The sequence below is a fragment of the Montipora capricornis genome, chromosome 3 (assembly GCF_036669925.1).
Source record: "Montipora capricornis isolate CH-2021 chromosome 3, ASM3666992v2, whole genome shotgun sequence".
Lineage (NCBI taxonomy): Eukaryota > Metazoa > Cnidaria > Anthozoa > Scleractinia > Acroporidae > Montipora > Montipora capricornis.
In genome coordinates this window covers 30665581-30687586 of record NC_090885.1, presented here as the reverse complement: position 1 = coordinate 30687586, position 22006 = coordinate 30665581, and the positions used below count along the sequence as shown (strand labels likewise).

Genomic DNA, 22006 nt, shown 5'->3' with positions numbered 1-22006 from the left:
TTGTGACTATGCAATTCTGCTAAGACTAATACATGACATTTTCAGCAATTTCATCCGGACTTGCTTTTCACTGGTAAGAAACTTCAAAATGAAGTTTCTCAACATACGCATCTTGGTGTTGTTCTGTGCAACAATCTCTCGTGGAGGGCGCACATACTTAAAATATGAGGAAGCCTCTAAAAGATTCATTAAGTTTAAAGGAGACAGGATAACCTTGGTCAAGTTATACAAATCCTTGATCCGTCTTGTTGTGGAGTATGCCGATGTTTTATAGGATCGGTCGAACATTTTCGATACGTAACGAGACAGCTAAAATTGTGGCAGGGGCTATGAAAGGCACTAGAAAAGATCGCCTTATGTATGAACTTGGTTGGGAAGATATGAAGACAAGAAGAATTCTACAAAAATTACTGTTATTTTAGTCGTAGTTGTTTGTTACCTCAGCAAGTTTTGGACGAAGTGAAGTGAAGTGAAGTTATTAGTTTCTCCCCTCGGGGTTTTTCAGGACGAATTTACAATGCCTTGTGGGGGACTTACGCCAGACTACTTCTTACGCGGTTCACAATTAATTTTTAGGGAGTGAAAGATGCCCCCGTCGAGATAAGATCAGATCACAACACCGGGGCCGGACTACGTCCCCCACTGTTATCGAATGGTGAGTGGGTTCTTTAACGTCTCATACTGTTTAACATACAACAAGGGCTATGAGACGGGACCTTCGGTTCACTGTCCTTATCCGAGAAGACTCGGTTGAAAGTCTAACCATTTGCAGACGTAATTACAAAGGCAGCACATTATCCTCAGTTATTTTAAGACTTTAAGTGTTGGTCCGGCTGGAGTCAAACTTCTCCCGCATTGCAGCCCAATGCTCAAACAACTGAGTTCTTAGGAACTCCTCAAATTATTCGCCATTCTCAATGCAAGTTGCACTGAACGTTTCAAAAGATCCTTTTTTTCCCTCTATTTTACATTAAATTGGGGAATGACCTCAGGTTAGAAATACGTTGCCTTCAATCTATTACTAAATTCTTTAAAGCAAGCCCTAGCCTCTGGGTTTAGCAAACTTATATGGTGTTGTTTTTAAATTCAACATCACTGATGTTTGTTGAAAAACACTCATGAGAGCAGTGGGTACGTTTACACTGCCAAAAAAATCCGGAATCAGTAAACGAAGAAAAAAATACCGTCGAAACAGCTGAAAATATCCCAACTCCAGATATGAGGAATTTGCAAACCGAGAGATCATCACGTCAAAACATCTGCATGTCAACCCAGAAGACCCACATAACAGATGAAGCGATAGATACGATCAGACGAAAGAAATAAGTAGCGAGTGAAAGGAGATCTCCAACTAGCAGTAAGTGGGATACTAAAGAAAAGCTGACGAAAGAAATACGGAAATATGTCCCCCGAAGGGAGACCAGAAAGTACACTTCATGCTTTAGCGAATAAAGGGACCCTTGACTGCGAGGAATTTTCGTATCAAATCCTTGAGCAATGCGATTTGTGGGAGCATAGAAAAGTGAAAACAAAAACGAACAAAAAGAAGTTAAGGCAATTTCAAAGTTATGCAAGGAGAATTAGTATCAAAGTATACAAATGAACCAGGTAATAATCTGCTGTTTTATTATTGAGTTTAATGTTCTATTGAAACATATCACTTGTCTATCGGAAAGTCAAAAGCAATTAAGTGACCTCGGACTTTTCCAGAAAAAGCTCACGGCTTGTCGCTATCCAGAGGCAATAATCTGTAAAAATAAATTTTGTACAGACCTTAATTTTAAAAGTGAGCTTCCCGAAACTCTCCATAAAATAATTATTAGGATTATCTATAAATATTTAAGTAGATAACAAATAACATTAAAATCGACCTCACACATTTGTCAATAGACCATATTTGTATTCTCAGTATTGGACTGGAACTACAGTAGCTTTCAATGGAAGCTAATGCGAGGGAATACATTAGAAGCTATTTGCATTTGGAAAGATTGCCCCGCATTAGCCTCCATTGCGAGCTAGTTCCAGTCCAATACTGAGAATACGCGAATATGGTCTATTAGCATGCGAGTCAGATTTCCACTTCGCGCGGGGGAGCTTGCTAGGCCAATTTCCAATCTAAAACGATTTACCACAGGCGTAGTTCTAGTTCAACTTAACTGCAGCTTGGTCGCGGTTCTTCCGCTGCTCAGAACAACCAATTCGCAATTGTGACCCCTTTGAACCAGAGTAGCGGTTATGCCCACGTCTTTTAGTGGTTGGTGGAAGCCAAAAGCGAAGTAGTTTGTAATCACCCGAAATTTAAACTTCAGCTGATCGTCACCTCGCTCTCTAAACGATTATGTAATTTCAATTACATGTACCTGGATAGCGTTTATTTCAAAATTGGAGAATTTGCAATGGGCGGCGAGGGAAAACACCACTATTACTTATACTACGGACGACGAAAATTAAGTTTACTGCACACTCTAATCTCGTTGTGCCAAAACTTTTTTAAAAGTCCTTTGAGTCTAATCATGCTAAGTTCTTTGACAGGTAAAGATCACTTTAAATTCCGCCTACGAACAGAGTTAATTTGACCACTAATCTACAAAGATCTACTTCATACAAAACGGGTGGGTGATCTCTGCACTGGTGATTCAATCACGATTTCCCCAAAACGTCCTTCTAAATTACAGGGTGACTGAACGTTGAATTGATTCAATAAGAACTGCACAAATAGACTTCCTAACATCTGGGGTACAAGAAACAAACTGTTCCCATAAGTAGTTCATTAATCAGATCCAAAATGTTAGAGGAAGATGGTCGTTTAAGACCAGTTACTTGACAGCATTTGGACAATCACCTGAATCACATGCACGTATGTATTTTGTCGTGTCGGGCTCGCTACAAAAAAGTTCTCTTCCTTTAGTCAAAAACGATTAACTTCTAGGGGTTATTGACAAAGGAGCAAACCGAAAGGAGATCTTCCATGTCTCTAACAAAAAGGCACGCGTTCCGCGTTTATATAAGCAAAAGCCCGGTTCAAATGTCAAACATGTGCCTAACTTAATTCCTTAATAGGACATTTGCATGATGACGCCATTTGACCACAAGTACCAGAATCCTTCAGGTTTTGCTCTTCTCATGCTAATAAGAGCTATTGTTATTGTTACCCCACTGGGAAGACAAAATTTAAATAAGAAAAGAAAACCAACTGAATTCTGGTAGTTGTAGTCAAATGACACCATCGTGAAAGTTGCCTATTGGTCGCCTTAAAAAAATTTACTTCGGTAGCTAATTCCAGAGCCGAAGTAAACTCTCTACAACGATGAAAGCAGTGACATAACGAGAGATGAACGTAAAACAAGGCCAACGCACAATGATTAAAAATGATATACCGGAATAACAGCTTTCTGACTGAAACGGTGATTTCTTTGCGCGCATCTGTTTGTTTACGTTGAATTTCGGCTTTCAGTTGTTTCACGTATACAAATTTTGGCTTATCTGAGACATTTTGCTTGTTTTTTTACTAAACCCAAGCCACCTGCTTGTTATTTACTGACTTTGGCACAAGAGAAGGTTCGACGTCTGAGTCGACGATTTAAACAGGGCTTAAGAGTACTAGTTTAAGGTCAAAAACTCCAAGATTTCAAGTAAGCCAAATGCGATGACAACTCTCCTGCCCATTAAAAATGGGCGTGTACGTTTAGTCAAAAATACATTTACGCAAATAATCACCAAAATTAAACTAATAGATGGCGTTATCATCTCTTCTTGTCCGACGGCCTTCTGTTTCGAGAAATTCCAGACCCCTTGGAAGATCCTGAGCTTCTTGTGGGTTGCATGTAGCCTGGAACCGACTTGCCACTGCTGGATGACGAGTCACGTGACCTGGATGGACTGTGCGACTCCCTTGATCCAGGAGACGGAGCTCCAATTTGATTGGTTGAATTTCCTTTGCGGGGAGTCTGATTGGACTGTTAACATCATAAAAGAATGCAGTTTCTTTCCATAAATGCCAATTACGTTTTACTTTGAGAAAAATATCTCTTAAAATTAACATAATAGGAGATATCGCCATTACTTCAAGTGTAAGTGTGAGCATGTTTCAACGAGGCTAGAGTCTGGGACTCTTGTTCTAGCTTACAATTAATGCATTATCATTCCTTTGCAGCAACTGCATACAGTAAAAACGATTAGCGGATGCCCACGCTCGATATACCAATAATGATTGAGAGATTTAAGCAAGTTTCTGCTTGTCATGAAAGCATGGACATTTTTTATTCTAACTTCGCTCTTATTTGAGAGGTGCTTGATATCTGCAGTTATGTTTCTTTGATTTTTGGGCAAAAGAAAATTTCAGCCTGACGTTTTCCGTCAACGCGATGCTATTCTGTCTAATATTTAAACATGACTGTTAATGCTTCGCATTCTCTTTGTTTCGCACAGTAATTCTCTGAAAAGGATGTTTCAAATCGAAAATACCTAACACAATGCGATTTCTGAACACACTTCATTTTCAATAATGCAGTTCTTATATAAATCTCGCCCAATATGGAAAAAAATGCATTTGCAGCCACGACGATGGGGAGGTTCACAATGCATAGCCACTCAGAAAACACATAGTTCACAAAAAAGAAAAGTACCTGAACAGGTTTCTTGTTACTCGATGAGCTCGACTTCTTTGATGCGGTACTGGATTTTGCAGAGTTACTCAGCTTCTTCTCACTGTCCTGTAAAACATTCCGAAAAGGAGACAATTGCACAAGTGCTTCACTTGTCCACAGAGGTAATTCTCACAGACATCCACTACTCAAATCAACGCAGCTACAAGGTCAGTTCCACACCTTTATTGACTCAAAATACTGACACAGGTGTTGCTGAAATTGTTGCTTTATTGATGAAGCGCTTAATCGAGAGTGACTTGTCTGCGGCAATTGTTCATGTTTTCACTGCCAGTGGAATTTGACATTGGAAAAACCCAATTATCTATTGAAATAATTACCTCACTAGATACATGACGTTTTTAGTCCTTTTTCTTATATGTATCGCCTAACTTCTTATTTTCAAACTTCCCCCAGTTCAATTCCCAACGCCAAGCTACCCTGCTCTCGTGACAAACGTTTCATCTGAAGACACGATCATACAAAACTATTATCAGAAGCCTGAAAACAATTTGGGCTCAAAAAAGCTATTTGTGAAACTATGATCCTCTTGTTAAGAAAACCTAATCCACTCAACCAACCACACAAGCAAACAAACCTGAAGAAAATCCAATTGCCTCTTTCACTGATAGAGCTTTCCATAACAATCATTGATACCTACCTTTTCACAAGGGTGCTTCAACCCAAACACTGTGTAAAGACATTAAACATGGCTGCCACAAATGTGATAGTTATTCAGCGATTTCGAAACCTTGACCAGCCAGCCGGGCATTCAGGCACTTAATGAAAATATATCTGCACCAATCCACAACTGATTACCTAAGTGTCGTCTAAGTGACGGTTAGAGTAAGTTATTTTTCAAACTAATTAATAAGCCTCACCTCCTTTGGACTCTCACTCGAAGCTCCAGGAGGTGTGACCAAGCCATCTTCGACTACACCTACACTATTATTGGCCTCTTGGCCTTCTTGACTTTCTGAGCCCTGTAGAAGTTAGAATGTTCACATCAGATATCGTCGTCGGTTGTCCGTAGTATATCGATGGTAATTGTGAGGTGTGGAGTCAGACAGGAAATTGGGAAAAGAGTAAGTCCTGCTGGACTACAAGCTAACATTTGTTAGCCGCTTATAACATTTGTTAGCTCTTGGGGGTGCAGGGAAGGCGCAGTGGTGAGAGCACTCGCCTCCCACCAATGTGGCCCGGGTTCGATTCCCAGACTCGGCGTTGTACGTGGGTTGAGTTTGTTGATGCTCTACTCTGCACCGAGAGGTTTTCTCCGGGTACTCCGGTTCCCCCTCTCCTCAAAAACCAACATTTGTCTTGATTTGAGGAGTATCAAGTATTTATGAGTCAATGAGTCAATGAGTCATGAGTCAATGAGTTGGTGCAGTTACCCTAACCCATAAAATGAAAGCTAAAGTTTCAGAGAGTGCTTAGGCCTAATCACTGAAACGAGGGCTTAGGCTTGCTTAATCAATAAATTATTGCTATATTGACTGCGAGCCTCATTAACTCATGACTCATGACTCATTGAATCATTGACTATTTGAAAATGGGACCTCTGATTTGCGTTAACTGTTAACTTCAGTTTACAGTGTCCCCAATTAGTGCTCCAGCGCTAGAACGAATAGACACTTAAATAAAGTTCCTTTCCTTTCCTTTCTATGCGAGTATAAACCTGCAGCACACAGGGAACTGCGACCTACAATGACCGTTTGCAGTAGCCCATGTCTTGACATGTGTCTTATATGCAACTCTTCTTGTCTTCTGCTCCCTACTACTGATTTCTTGAGTGTTCGTGGAGAAGTGTTAGTGGAGAACATCAGATATAAACAGCTATTTAATTAAAGTACAGAAGGTAATTTAACAACAATCTGAAACTGGTCCCTTAATTATTAATTTGATGTTGGCCTGTTTGAATAACTGGCCCAAGTGCGGCTCTCTCACCTGCTTGAATTGTGGCTGAAATAATTGATAAAAATACACAGATTTTGCTTCGCCTTGATTACTTTGACCACTTACCTGTCTAAGCTCCTCTCTGTACATTTTCATTAGTTCAAGGACATTTGAAGTTTCAGAAGCCTCAGAATCACCCTGAAACACAAACACAAGTCTCTGTTCAATAGTTGATGATGCACCATAGTATGCCCAATAAAATGAGAGAAACTATAAAATTTGAAAGCCAAGTGAAAGATTCAAGTCAAAATGTCATAATGAGAAGAAAATGAGATGTGTTGTACCAAGAATAAGAGGACTTCATGTACATGAAAGTATCATTTTGCCATTTATGGCCATAATTACTCTTTAAGTAAAGAAAAGACTTTTAAATGTTTCCACCACCACCACGGGAGATGGGGCAGGGATGAGGGAACACAGCTAAATCACAGCAAATGTACAGCATGTGTATGGACATTTGGCAGATTTTGCTTCATATTGGTACAGTAAGTCCACTAAAATCTGGCACATTTTGTCGCTGAAAATCTCATTTCAAGGACGCTGATATATATAACATTTTGTGGGAAGTATGGTAAACAGATTCAAGCTGCAATGACTCTTACTAATTATTGTAATACAAACTTACACAAATTGTTGCCACTTATAATTAATAACAACACAAGCAGATTTTGTTCAATTTTCAAATGCAAATTTGAACAGATAAATAATATTAAAAAGTACTGTAGCATTACACTTTGGAAATCCCTCTCTGCAGTAGGGTTCTAGGTTGAAGTTTGAATTCAGACAAAATACATTTAAAATACATTAATATTATACTGTAAAATTAATGAAGAATAATGTGTTCGCAGTGTGGCAGTTGAAACTGGTGAAAAGGGTAATGTTGTATTGAACTCAATAGTCCATGACTGTCGTTATTAATTTGCACTCAATGTTCGTTTTTGCCATCTAAAAACGATTTTTGACAGGCTAAACAAAAGGGTAGATTAGTCAAGTCCACAAGCTACGCAAGAAAAAAAAAAAGACTTGAACAACATAACACATTAAGATGGATACGTACTGTTATCCATGGATGATTCAAGATTTCTTTGGCTGTGCGTCTGTGGGCAGGATCAACTTTAAGCATTCCCAGAAGGAGGTTCTTGGCTGTAAATTAAAGATGCAATACTTCATTTGATAAACTTCTGAATAATGATGGATCTCATCTAGCATTCACTGACACATCAAAACAACCTTGTGCATATTACACTTTTCAAGAAATTTTACCTGATTCAGGGCATGTTTGCCAGCAGGGATCAGAAAAACCCACTTCGCCTTTTTTTATTAATTCATAAAGTTTTTCTTCGGTTTCTGCCACAAATGGTGGTCTTCCAGTTAAACTGCAAGGAAAGAAGATTAAGTGTACACATCACACCAAATCTGGTACACATGATAATAAGTTTTTGAGTGAATAAACGGAAGCCTTTTCAAACAATTGTTGATTAAAGTACAGTATATAGATGTACATAATTTGTATGGAAGTATGCATCCAGGCTGACCGATCTTCATCGTTGGGAAAGGAAGATATAACTAAGCCTCAGATCCAACTGAATTATAGTCAAAATTGCAGTTTCATATGACTTTTGTGAACAATTTGACGAATCGGTTACATTGTATTTGGAAATCTGGTGTTATCAGTGATCAGTCCATGTCTAAAGTATTATGATCAGCTAGGGCAAAATGAGGACTATTGACAGGCTTGAGAACGGGTCCCCGCACATTCAGACAAACTAACAAGACTACTGATATAATTTCTTTTGCCCATCCAGACAGATAACTTCTATTTCCACTTTCCCAGACACAGAATTTACCTGCTCAGGCAATCAGACCTGGTTTTTTCCTCTCCTTTAATTACACCAACTTATCCAATGAATGTAATAACAATCTTCTGTAATCCCCACACCTTAATTCAACTCCCAGAACACAACATGCACCCAATCCATAACAAAGGGAACATTTTGCATATTAAAAGGGCTCCTTTTAACCTCCATTCTATTCCAGGGTTGATTAATGGTAAAATCCAAGACTAATGCACGAGACCCTTGTTTGTGAATCCAAGACTGAAACCAAAACATTCAAGACTTCACACCAAAACAAATGCAATATAAACGAGACTTTGAGACTAGGCTGTTGAGATTTCGAGATCGGATGAAAAGTTTGCGAGTGCCACGATTTTGGAGGTACCATTTGCCACCCATTACTCCTTTTACAGACAAATCCTGAGAATCACAAACTGACCTGTACTTGCTGCAAATAAAATTCTACAAGGCAACTATGTTAATTAAAAACTTAGGATATATAACCAGCAATTGAAGAAAGTCAACAGATGCATTAACCATCAGAACCTCTTACAGGGAAGTGCATTACCGGTAATATTGCCACTCAAAGGTTTTATAACTTAATGATAAGGTTTTGTTGTAAGACCACACCTATGGTATACATGTCTCAGTAAATAAAAAAGCTAGTACTTACAGAGTATACATTATTACACCTAAACTCCAAATATCACACTGCTGACTGTAACCAAGGTCAGTAATAACTTCTGGAGCTAAAAGATGAAAAAATAAAAAAATACACTGGTCAGCAAATTAATCTAAACCTACAATACACAATGAAGCTTTATCCAACTACAGACTGAAGTATAGTTATTGATCAGAAATGAACATGAACTTTTCATATTTGGTGAGAATATAATATAGATTGTTTCAACATAGCACTAACATCATTTTTAAGAGGATCCCAGAAGAAGGCTGTCATAAAAATTAATATACATTCAATTTAAAATTTCCAACCAAACTCCTACCTTGTCATAGCCAGGATTTCAAGCTTTAACTAATATCAATTTTTTATTATTATTTGTTCATATGATGCTCTCCAATCACAAAAACTAAATACCATTTTTTCTACCCTAAAAAAAATTGTTCAAACATATTAGTCAAAACAATTATTGTAAAATTGGTCATGCCTTTTCCTCCTGACATTGTCTCAAGTTATTGAATTTCAAGTGATGTCTGGCAGCATTCGATCATCATATAACTAGCCAGCTTGTGTTTCAGACAATCATTACTTTCAAGCAATGCTATGATCCTCGCAGTTATGGACGCAATTTTAGCAAACTATTGCATTGAGAAGCCTGAAGAATCCAGGACTTTAATGCCGCTGAATGTAATTTAGGCTAAGTTAAACTTGGGCCAATGCAGTCAATGGGGGTTTGTGGCGGCAATGCGCCGGGGATCGCATTTATGGGCTTTGTTACAGGAGCCTTTGTGTTGTGTTCCAACTACGTTTTCGTTCGCTGTTTGGCTGCCTAATGCTTGCCATTGTTCAGTGCCTTTTCGCTCCCACTTCCCCCACCTCTTCTTGTCTTCATTGTGTGACCTTTGGTAAGTATGTGGGTTGGTAAGTATTTCCACTGATTTATCAGTGTGACGGTGCCAGGTGGTTGCCACTCTCAGGGTTGTCATGGATACCCGCACGCTTGGCTTGCATCACTCACAGCTCAACCTAACCCAAGGCACCTTCACCAAGCTCATCTATTGGCGATGAGTTTAAACAGGGTTTGAACCTGTGACCTGGCGATACTGGTGCAACACACTGGTGCTTCATAGCTTACGATCAGTTGGTTAGAGTCTCGCACCAATATCGCGAGGTCACAGGTTCAAACCCCGTTGAAGTCCTGGATTTTTCAGGCTTCTCAACACAATTGCTAAAATTGCATCCATAACTGCAAGGATCATAGCATTACTTGATTTCATATCTGCAGTTCAGTATATATGATTCATATTTCCATGTATCATTTTGTTGATTGATTCATTCCTCATGGGAAAATTAGAATCCACAAATGACCAGCTCCCAACGTCAGTGGCTTCATGGCTCAGTTGGTTAGAGTGTTGCACCAGTATGGCGAGGTCACAGATTCAAACCCCACTGAAGTCCTGAATTTTCAGGCTTCTCAACGCAATTGCTAAAACTGCGACCATAACTGCGAGGATCATAGCATTACTTGATTTCATATCCGTAGTTCAGTATATGATTCATTTCATGTATCATTTTGCTGACTGAATCATTATTTTGTAAATTTCCTTAAAATGTTGTAGTGAAAAGCTAATGCTGCTTACCCATATAAATTGGAGTACCACACACACTTTGCATCATAGAGTCACTACCAACACCACCTCGCACATACGAAAGGCCAAAATCTGTGAGCTTAACATACACAGTTAATAAGCGTTAACAACTGCATCACAGTTTGGAGGTTGAGTGGACAAAAATGCTCCGATGGTTGGTACATAATTTCTTGAAAACCAACCAAGAACACCCATGCCATCACTACTACAATCATCTAATAATACACTAGAAATAGAAGGAAGGCTAGGTGAAAAACTGCTCAACTTTAACACATAAAAGCTTGTGAACACAATTCACATCTAGGCTTCCTAATAAAAGAGCAATGGGAATCCTCACTGCTGACAACGACTTTAGTGTTTATGGACTGGTACAGAAAGTATTCTGTCATAAAACCAAGATGACACTGTCTGTGTATTCATTTTTATGTTTCTGAACACAGATTCTCCCTCAAAACACAGTCTGATACAAAACGTTGTTCACAGATGGCACAATTTTGGAATTTTCATTGTTTGGAGTAAAGTAGGTGCCATATTATTAAATGTTGCTTTTCTTCAATAGTACGGTAACAAGTGGTTTTTGGCCATCTCTTTTAAAGGACTTAGCAAATACTGTACGATCTAGAATATGAATACTTTTTGCAAGACTACATGCTGTATTTGAGACACTGTGATAACAATGTAATAATTTTAAAAATTACAAAAAAAATACTTTCAGCAATAACTGCTGATATGCAGACGAAAGCAAAATCATACCCTACCTTAATATTTAGCAACTCATTAGCAACTGGATGACTAAGAAGAATATTTTCAAGTTTCAAGTCCCTGTGAACAATATCTGAAATAAAAAATGGCCTACTAGTTAATCATATAAATTAAGGTAACAACAGTTACTACACTAAGTTTATTTACAGTGTAAATAGTAGAAATGCTGCCAAGGGGAAGGGAAATGTTCAATTATGCTTGAAACTTAACGACAGTTTGACTGCGTGGAATTGGAGGGAGATTTTAATAGGTCTTGAGCAGGGACAGTACAAAACTGGACCCCCAACTGGACATCTACCTGGATCCCACTCGAGCGAAGAAAGAAAACAATAAATGGTTTTCACAGTGACGTTATCAAATTCTAAAATGATGAAATGAATCATATATGAACTGCGGATATGAAATCAAGTGAAGCTATGATCTTCGCAGTTATGAACGCAATTTTTGCAATTGCGTAGAGAAGCCTGGAAAATTCAGGACTTCAACGAGGTTTGAACCTGTGACCTCGCGATTCCGGTGCGACGCTCTAACCAACTGAGCTATGAAGCCTCATAGCTCAGTTGGTGCTATAGCTCAGCTGAGCTACAGCTCATGGCTCATAGCTCATAGCTCATAGCTCAGCTGAGTTTCATAGCTCAGTTGGTTAGAGCGTCGCACCAGAATCCCGAGGTCACAGGTTCAAACCCAGTTGAAGTCCTGAATTTTTCAGGCTTCTCTACGCAATTGCAAAAATTGCGTTCATAACTGCAAAGATCATAGCTTCACTTAAATTCTAAAATCAAAATCACAAGGTCTGCTGACTTTTTATCTAAAGGAGGTTGAAGATGACCTAGAAATAAACCTCTTTTCAAATTTCCAAATGTATGATGTCTTTCATTTTGAAAATAAAGCATTTTGAATTTCCGAATTATTACCTTGCGTGACACCATGATACAAAGCTATTTGATTGGAAATAATTTCAATTCCTGGCAATCTCAGCAGTTTGAGCCTTTTAAGTACATTAGGAGATGTGTTCATGCACAGGCATCTTATCTCATGAGCAAAAAGTAAGTGCTTTCATTGCAAAGTAAACTCCAGATGTTTTCGTTGATTACTGGCCGCCATATTTGTGGACCACATGGCATCTGGCTTGAAACGCTTCAGTGCTCGAAATTAGCAGTCGTCCGGTCAGACGAGAAGAAAGTTTACCGGGCTACTAGCTTTTGGTAAAATTAAAAGGTTGGTTGCCTGAAGAAAAAACAACGGCCAACCTTGCCAAAAATAGAAAATGAATTGCATAAGCAGCACCCACCTCACTCGGCGGTTTTCTGTTGTCGGTCTGATAGTAGCGTGAAGTTAACAATAATAACTATTAATTTGCTGCAGTTGAGCATATTCCCGTGTTTTGAATATCTGTGGCTTTTACATGTACAAAAAATTGCCGATAGGAAAATTCACATGTAGCTGGTGATGGAGATGTCGAAGACTCCATTTTGAAAATGCTGAAACCCAGACTTCCACAAAACTTCCACAAAAAAACCACAGGCACACACTTAAAACTGTGGGATACTGAAGCTCCAGTGCCATGCAATTGCATCTCAACATGGTGTGCATTTAACCCTTTCATCCCTGAAGAGGCCCCCAGTGACAAATAAAATTACAATTTAGTCTGGCGTTGGACAGAGTAAAATCTACAAGTGTCACTCTTAGAGGGAAGAGGGTTCATAGTAGAGGTTTCCCAATGGGCAACCAAGCATTTATTAGTGCCAATTCACGGGTTTTAAGTTGCCCGGATTTTGTAGACGAATGTCGCACTGTCAAAACTTTCCAACACTCCAACATTTTACTTAAAGTGCCACTATGATCAAATTTTGACCTCTTGATTTTTTAGGCGTATCACAAAGAATTCTATGAAAGAATGAGAATGCCTTTTACCGTTTGCAAATATCTGCATTAGTTCCAGAGATATTTAAGTTTGAAAAATGTGTAAAATATGCAAATGAGATGACTGATGATGAATCTTCGCCAATTTGCAGCGCAGACCATTGAAACTTGGTGGGCTAATAGTTCTACAGAAAACACACCTTTGACTATAAAACATTGTGTTCCCATGGCAACTCACTCTTTTCCATTCGCCACCCACTTGATTTCAATTTGTAAGTGATTTTCAGCTCAAAAAACGTTACGCAAGGCCACAAACTCAAGCTAACATATTTATATGCTTGTTGGATCATGTGTATGAGGCACCATTTGCAAATATGAAAATAGAACGCCAAAGGTGGCCAGAAATGCCTTTAAATTAATATTGGAGAGGTCTGGAACCTTACAGCAAAGAATCAAACATTTCTGATGCAAATTGGCTGAGATATCCTTTTTCATCAAAATTTGGTTGAGTGTATGACATCATCACTTGGCTAATTTGCATATTTTAAAAACTTGAATATCTCTGGGACAAAAAGAGATATTTGAAATAGTAAAGAGAATTTTTTTTCTCATGCAGGCTACTTATTTATGTCTTAAAATGGCTTCAATAGAAAAGATGCGATTTTCGTCATAGTGGCACTTTAACATTAATTTTAAGTAAATCTGGCAAAAATCTGAGGTCTCTCTGCTTAGGCTTTCTACCTCTCTTTTTGTCTGGCTTCTTTGAAATGTTGCTCATTAAATTCAAAATAAATACAGTAATTTACTGCGATTTCCTAAATCCGAATAGTTGATTGAACTCAACATGCATGCATGGACACCAATACTATTGTTATTTTTTTTGTTTCTTTTTAGTAGCAATAAAAAAGCCGGGACGATGCAGCTGTCATGTCATTTATCTCTAATTAGAATACCAGGTTTGGTGATTTTGGCTCACTCGTGTGACCAAAGCAGGTGGTTTGACAAACCAACTTAGAAGGTACTGCTAGTAGTCTTATGATATCCAGAGTTGGAAATAACTGTACACAATCAGACACTTGATTATGGTCAGACATGATGACAGAGCACTTGTCTGTCTAAATGATGCCAACATGAAATGGTAGGCCAAATTTGTTTCTGTACGCCCACAACAGACTGAGGTTTCTTAATTTATTTTAATATCAATGTCCTATAATTTTATATTTACTCTGATAATTGATTAATAATAATTATTTCACTTATTGATGATTAATTATTATTAAAATTGTATTGATTTCTATTGATGATTAATTATTTTGGATCTTCTTATTGATAATTAATTCTTATTAATTAATTAATTAATTATCAATAAATTATTGATTACTAATTATTGTGAAAGGACACATGTCCTCCTAGGCAAGAAGTATAATTTCTAGCAATGGTTCTGGTAGCGCAAAAATAATGGTGAGTCACATGCCCCCTGTCAAAAGTTCCAGTCAAGCAACAGAACATCACTCACCAGAATCATGAAGGTAAGCAACCGCATGGGCCAGTTGTTTTATCACTGTCCATGTTTCCTAATAACATCAACAAAATCAAGTCCATAATTGACTGTGGGGATATTTCTGTTTTTCCTTTAAACATTTCTGGTATAATTGCAAGATTCATGGACACGTTATTGAAAGACTCCAGGCAAAAATAACATACAGGTAATTATATTATAGGATGTTTCATCAATATTCCTCAAAATTAGATGAATTTTTGCATACGTGTGCTCTTAGACAATCTTATTTGAGATGAGTTTGCCTTCGGATTCTTAGAAATACAGTATTCAAAAGGCTGTTTTTCTTGTGGCAGCATCTTTTGCAAGCATCAACAACTTGCTAATTAGATTATTGCCAAATCATCAAGCACATTGAAGTAGTACAGCATGATCCACATTGTTCAGTATATGTCATGGTAGTGCAGAATTGCTTTGGAGCAAAAGCTCTTCAAATGTGGCTATCAGTTCACTTTTCTTTTTAAAAGGACAAAAAATTGGATAGTGGGCCTTAAAGTCCTTAAATGAAACAAGAGACCTTTGTTTCCTGGGAAATCCAGAAAAATGCTCCACAGGAAAATAGCACAGTTGATACATAAAGTATGAGTAAATATTTCCTTATTTGCTCAGTTTGTTTAATGACAAAGACAACAAATTGAGATTGTTGATATCAAATTCATTGAAATCAAACAAGTGAAATGTATGGTGTCATAAACCTAATGATGTAAAAGAATGTTTGTTTCATGTGAAATTCACAAGTCAGTGTTGCTGCAAAGTGGCGAGGCGGCATTATTACATGCAATTTGCTCGGATCACCAAAAGCCTAAAATATACACAATGTAGTATCCATTTCTGAGCCTTTTTTACTACTTTTTCAAGTCCTTTATGTAGAAAATCTTCAAGTGACCAATAAAACTATTTTCCTTCACATGCTACTTCTTTGTTCAATTTTTCATTTACATGATTGTATTATTCATCCATTTAAGTGATTTTGGTATCGTTTATGCCCGTTCCTTAACAAATTTCTTATTTTCTTTCTGTTAATTTTCACTTTGATCGCAAGACCCCATTTTAGGGAATCAACTCATAGTCTCAAAATTTGGCCTCCAAATTTCAGTGGTGAATCAGAAAATCTTTGAGGACTTTGCAAAACAAATCAGTTAATAAGAGACAACACTGAAAAATCCAAGTTGACAATGGCCAAATTTGTCACACTGAATGCTTTCAGAGGTAACCTTGTCCTGTTATACACCAACTAATTCTTACGTGTAACTCCTTCCCCTTACACAAAGTGCACCAAGGTCTTTTCTTAGAGACAGCATGACTCTAGGAAACCTGTGTCTTGAAAACCCAAGCAGAGTACATGCTACAGTATTGTACATTTAGCCTATTATTTGTAACAATTTTCAAAAGATACTGGGTGATACAAGACGGAATATTAGAATGTTTACCTTCTCTGAAAACCTCTTCTTTTGTTCCAAAAGTTTCTCTATACCACCAGCATCACATAATTCCATAACTAAATACATGCGCTGTAAATATATTAAACAATAATTATAAGTCTGCAATGAAAATACATGTCCTTAATCTACATTTACCAAGGCCACGCAATAATCATTTCATTGAGTGAAGACTTTTATCCACCCCCAAAATGGATTGAACACTACCAGTAATAATAATAATAATAATAATAATAATAATAATAATAATAATAATAATAATAATGATAATGATAATAATAATGATAATAAATATATAATACTAATAATAATTAAATAATAATAATAAGTGGCTGTTGTTATTGCAGGGGCCCTTGGAGCTGTATCAGTCAACTTTAAGGAGCACATGAAGCGAATCGGCATGAAAGTGGGGTTGGAAGTGATCCAGAAAACAGCATTGCTGGGGACAGCAAAGATACTAAGGAAAGTACTGTCCCTGTAAGAAGAAGGAAAAGAGAGACCTGGGTCCCGTGGTGACTTGTTGAAACCTGCTCCCAAGGACTATAAGCCAGGCCATATATCCTGCCTGAGTCTATAACGAATGGACATAATAATAATAATAATAATAATAATAATAATAATAATATTATTATTATTATTATGATTATTATTATTATTATTATTATTAAATCATATTCATGTCAGCTGTTCAGCCCAGGGGCACTAAATTAAAACAACACTCTCCTAAACGTAACTGAAACCATGGCATTCCTTAAAAATAATTGCAAAAGGCAATTCAAACTAAAATAAGTGGGAGTCAACCATTTACATTGTATAACCCATTCAAACTGAAATTCAATAAACAAAGCCTCAAAATCAAAAGCTTTGGCTGAGTAAGGGTGACAAAGTGAGTGTCATACTATACCTTTGATGTTTCATAGATTTCTTCAAGATGAACAAGATGCTCATGATTGATTTTCTTCATAATAAGGACCTCTCTCTCTAAAAGTTTAACTGCAGAGGTACCAGCCTAATAAGAGAACAAGGTTAGACTGCATTATCTAAAAGCTGCAGGAATAAACCAATAATTTATGTCAAACTTTATACATACATACAAAGTCATGTAAGTATACATACATGTGCAGATGATCACTTCTCAAAAGGTGCTACTGTCTTTGTAAAAAGCTTTCAATTTAAAATGCTTTTAACCCTTTCACTCCTGTGGGGTTCCCCATTGATGAGTAAAATCGTCTGGCGTTAGACAGAGTAAAATCTATAAGTGTCACTCTTGGGAGTGAAAGGGTTAAAGAGTAGAAAAAAATTTTGTGCAATTAGTTTTAAGGAAAGTTTAAAAAAAAGGGAAAACAGATGACACTACAATACCTCCTTTTGCAAGGGATGATACATGTACATGCAATTTCCCAAGAAACATTATTCAACCAAAACATTTTCACTGAGATTTTCGTACATTCCTGTATTTAACAACGCATTATGTGACATGTTGCAGTATGGCACTTATTTCTCATAATTTTAAATGTAACATTGCACCATGAATTATCCATTAAGTAAACTTATCCAGACATTAATAGCACTGTGTTCTGGTTTACCCCATAGATGAGGTTTCAGGCCCATAATTTATATTCCAGATTTTAAATTAGTGTTCACCCAGTATTCTAGTTTTTTTTCTGTTGTGCAAAAGCGAGATGGTCATACTAAAATTTTTAGCATAGGTTTTCATCTTCTCACTTAAATTCATTTGCCTTTTCACAGCTGTATATACTGAGCACTGTAAATTTTTGCAAGAAATACATGTACCTCTGCCATAAAATTATTCCTTAACCTGTTGAGCATATATGCTTTTATCACCTTTGCATTTTTCAAGGTAGATAATGACATGTGTGATTAACCAAAGGATAAACCCTTTCCCACACTGTGTAATTTAACTTACAGCAACATTACAATTTGGCAATATGGAAAATGTGTGTTTTAAGTTAGTCATTTCTAAAGTTACAATAGGCTACCCTCAAGGTGAAAGGAAATGTTTTGCAGTAGAAGGTTTTTTTCACAGGAAACAGTACAGATGATTAAGCCAAATTTAGGGTGAAAGTCCCAAGATAAAATCCTCTGCTAGCAGGATAAGAATTTTTAAACACTTTTTCCAAACACTTTTAAATGTCAAGAACAGAAGAGTGATAAATCATAATGACAGCTCCAATCATTTAACACTGCACTTACAAGTATTTTAGATCAAAGGAAACAGCTTTCTTGACTGTTCTACATGTACATTTAATTTTACATAAGAAGACATCAAGGTAAAGGTCACAGTCTCAGTTGATACTTTCATAACACAGCCCCACAAGATTCTTGCACATTCTGGAGAATATTTTAAACAATAGCCCATTTTAAAGTTTAAGGCTGTATTGCTATTTGATGACGAACAGGAAAATACCAAAATAACTTCCATTGTCACAGAGTTCAGGTACAACAGCATAAAAATAGCAGGTAAATTTGCATTAAAAAGAAATGACAGTAGTGAAACAGGGAAAGAAAGAAAAACAAATAAGTAAATCTCTACAAGTATATCAGTGTGTAACGTAACGTCTAGTAAGGAAACAAGACTTTTTTGACTGCCATATTGGTCGAAAAATTTGTATATTTATTACCCATTAGTAAACCAGGCAATCACTGAATTTTACTCACAGAAAGAAAGCAAAAGCTTCAAGCCAGGTTCAACCAAGGGCAGGCGCCTAATTAAGATGCAATTTGCAACTTTCAGAACACCTTAATTAATAGGGCCACAAGCAGCACTTTTAATTAATGGAAGTCACGGAGATATTGACATAGATATTGTACCAATCTTAGTATATGGGAAGATTTTACTCTCAGAATTAATTCATTCAATTGCTTGCCAAATCAGTTCATGTCTAAGCCCGGTACTGCGTGAAGACGACAGATTACCAGTACCAAATTAAACAAACTACTCTCCCATTTCTATTGAAAAGTATAGTTTTGACAAGTAGTATAAAATTTCTTACTTTTTCTTTATTTACCGCCTTAATGGCCCATTTCTCTCCCGTTGTTTTGTTTGTAGCTTCCGTAACGACACCAAAGCTTCCTTTACCAAGAACGTTCCCAAACTCGTAAATGTCCTCGATCTGTCTTTCGTCCTCGATTCGTGTGTGCCGAATAGTCCTACCACTTGCAGAACCGTCTCGGCGAGGATATGACATTCTAATTTCAAGCAATTCAACACAATTCCGCTTTTACTTCTCTTTCTTGATTTGAGTTTCTTTTGCCTAGAAGTCAACAAGATAATTACAAACATTTCGTGGATCGAAGTGCATCACAATTAATGGGTCCCTAACAAATGCATAAGAACTATTTAAGGTCGATCGATCAAACTTTCCTAAAACATCAAGATCCGACCCATGTGTCTAAACCACCGTCTAAAATGTCTAAATGTGTCTAAAACTTTGTGTACAAAACCGTACACAGAAAGCGCCTTTAAACTCTTCAGCTGCAAAGTTCAGAAAATTTGGTCGCAAATCATCTTCAATCCAACACTCGACGGGAGAGCTGTAACCTTGACTCCGTAATTTTTAGGCACGAGTTATATAGAGCTCAAGATACAAATTAAGTCCTTGAACTTAGGGTTATCAATGGGACATGAAACTAGATTCCCAACACCTGTGAAATATCGCTATGGTTAACAGGCCTCGAAACTGAGGAAGCTGATGTCCGAACAGATCTGTATCAGAGCGATATCAGAGCGCGACAAGAAAGGATCAAAGTCAAGATTACGAGGTGCGAAATTAGCGATTTTTTGGTCCTAATTAGAGAAAACTTGTGCTCCACTTGACTCACCGAGAGCCTTGTTATGAGTGTTTCATTAGCTCCAATATATGGTAGAAACGTTCTCCGTCGGCTGTCATAGTAAATAAATGAGACCTTGAATCGGCGTTGGCTTAGAGAACTTCGTGTCAAAACATCTTCGCGTATTGACTGATCAAGTAACACCTACCTTGACTAAACTCCATCAATAAGGAGAGACGAAGAGCTGTATTTCTCATTGCTTCAAGTGTTTCTGTACTCAACCCCATAAAATCTTACCTAAAACCGGACCTAAATTCATAAAGTACCTCGTAAGTTTGCATAACTTTGACAGCAAACGCATCGCGTCCAGTCCTGGAACCAAGCTAGAGACCAGTTTTCTTTGAGCGAAGCTCAGATACCCTCGCTCCACAAAATGTATTTATTTGGGAAAAAGTATTAACCTTATCTGATGTTTTAACTATCGGAGAAACAATATCTCAGTACTATATTTTGTAAATTAATGTACCTTCTTTTTTCCCACCAAGTGATAATGAGAGAATCACTAGTCACCTGAAGGAGGGGGAAAAGCCTTTAGCATTCGATTTTTGTGGTTTGCGGTTTTTTCTTTTCCCAGGATTTGGGTTTCCGATTCAACCGGCATTTTAAAAATGGTTTGTTGTTTTCTAGCGGTACTTTTGTTTTAGGCAAGGGTCAATAATAATAATAATAATAATAATAATAATAATAATAATAATAATTTAATATCTTATATTGCGCGAGTTACATAGAAGGTGCTCACTCGCGCATTACAAACTGAAATATACATTGAATTCTAAAACACAACAAAGATTTATATATATAAATATAAATACACACCTATATATATATTACATGGAATTTTAAGCTGTTTAAAATTATATAACAATGTTAAACCTTAAGATTAAATTTAAATACAAAACTCAGTTGTACGCCTTCCGAAAAAAAATAGGTTTTAAGCGGACGCTTAAAAGTACTTATGTTAGTAGAAACCTGATTTGTAAGACTTGTAAGGTTAAAGAGTTCCATAGTTCTGATCCAGCCACAGTAAAAGAGCGGTCACCAAGGGTGGATAGAGTTCTTAGTGTAGTTCGCTGGAGTAGAAATCTATCATCATTCGTTCACAAAGAGTATCTGGAAGGAATCTTGTGCTTTAAGAGTTCAGATATGTAATCAGGGACTTGTCCATTTAACGCTTTGTATTAGAGAAGTAGAATCTTGAATTGAATTCTGTGTCTAATAGGTAACCAGTGTAGGTTGAATAATGAGGGAGTAATATGATCAAAGCGTTTGACATTGCAGATGATCCTTGCGGCAGCATTCTGCACGCGCTGAAGTTTCTGTAGTTGGTATGCAAATAGTCCATACAAGAGACCGTTGCAATAATCGAGCCGACTTGTCACAAACGCATTAATTAAAGTCTGCTACAATCAGGGCTAAGAAATGTCCTAATTTTCCTTATTAATGTGTTTGTCCATCTTTAGGAGCAATTGTATAATCGCCCACCGTCAAGGAGTCGATGTTGACCTTTGCGAGTTGCTGTCTTGTTCCAATAATTACAAACTCTGTTTTGTTGTCATTCAATTTCAACCTGTCTGATAGCATCCATTCCCTTATGTCCGCAACGCAGCTTTCCATGGCCTGAACAGCCGCCAGTTGTTCATCATCAAAGTTGGCATTAAAGGAGATGTACAATTGTGTGTCATCGGCGTATGCGTGTACATTAGGTAGATAGCGCTCAATGATCTTAAACAGCTTGCTGGTATAGAGGATAAACACGAGAGGTCCAAGGCA

General features: G+C 37.3%; 1 protein-coding gene across 1 annotated transcript; it reads right to left on the bottom strand.

The window, feature by feature from the left end:
- Positions 1–1604: 1604 nt before the first annotated feature.
- Positions 1605–20540, bottom strand: LOC138042863 (serine/threonine-protein kinase 33-like). Its single transcript, XM_068888907.1, has 14 exons — positions 20385–20540; positions 19399–19659; positions 17289–17393; positions 16376–16456; positions 14904–14961; positions 11521–11597; positions 10754–10841; positions 9108–9183; positions 7863–7975; positions 7657–7742; positions 6666–6737; positions 5525–5626; positions 4626–4712; positions 1605–3956 (listed from the first exon to the last, which is right to left on the bottom strand). Exons 2-14 carry the CDS (start codon positions 19591–19593, stop codon positions 3744–3746), a joined length of 1353 nt encoding a protein of 450 aa, XP_068745008.1. The 5' UTR covers positions 19594–19659; positions 20385–20540; the 3' UTR covers positions 1605–3743.
- Between the last annotated feature and the right edge of the window lie 1466 nt (positions 20541–22006).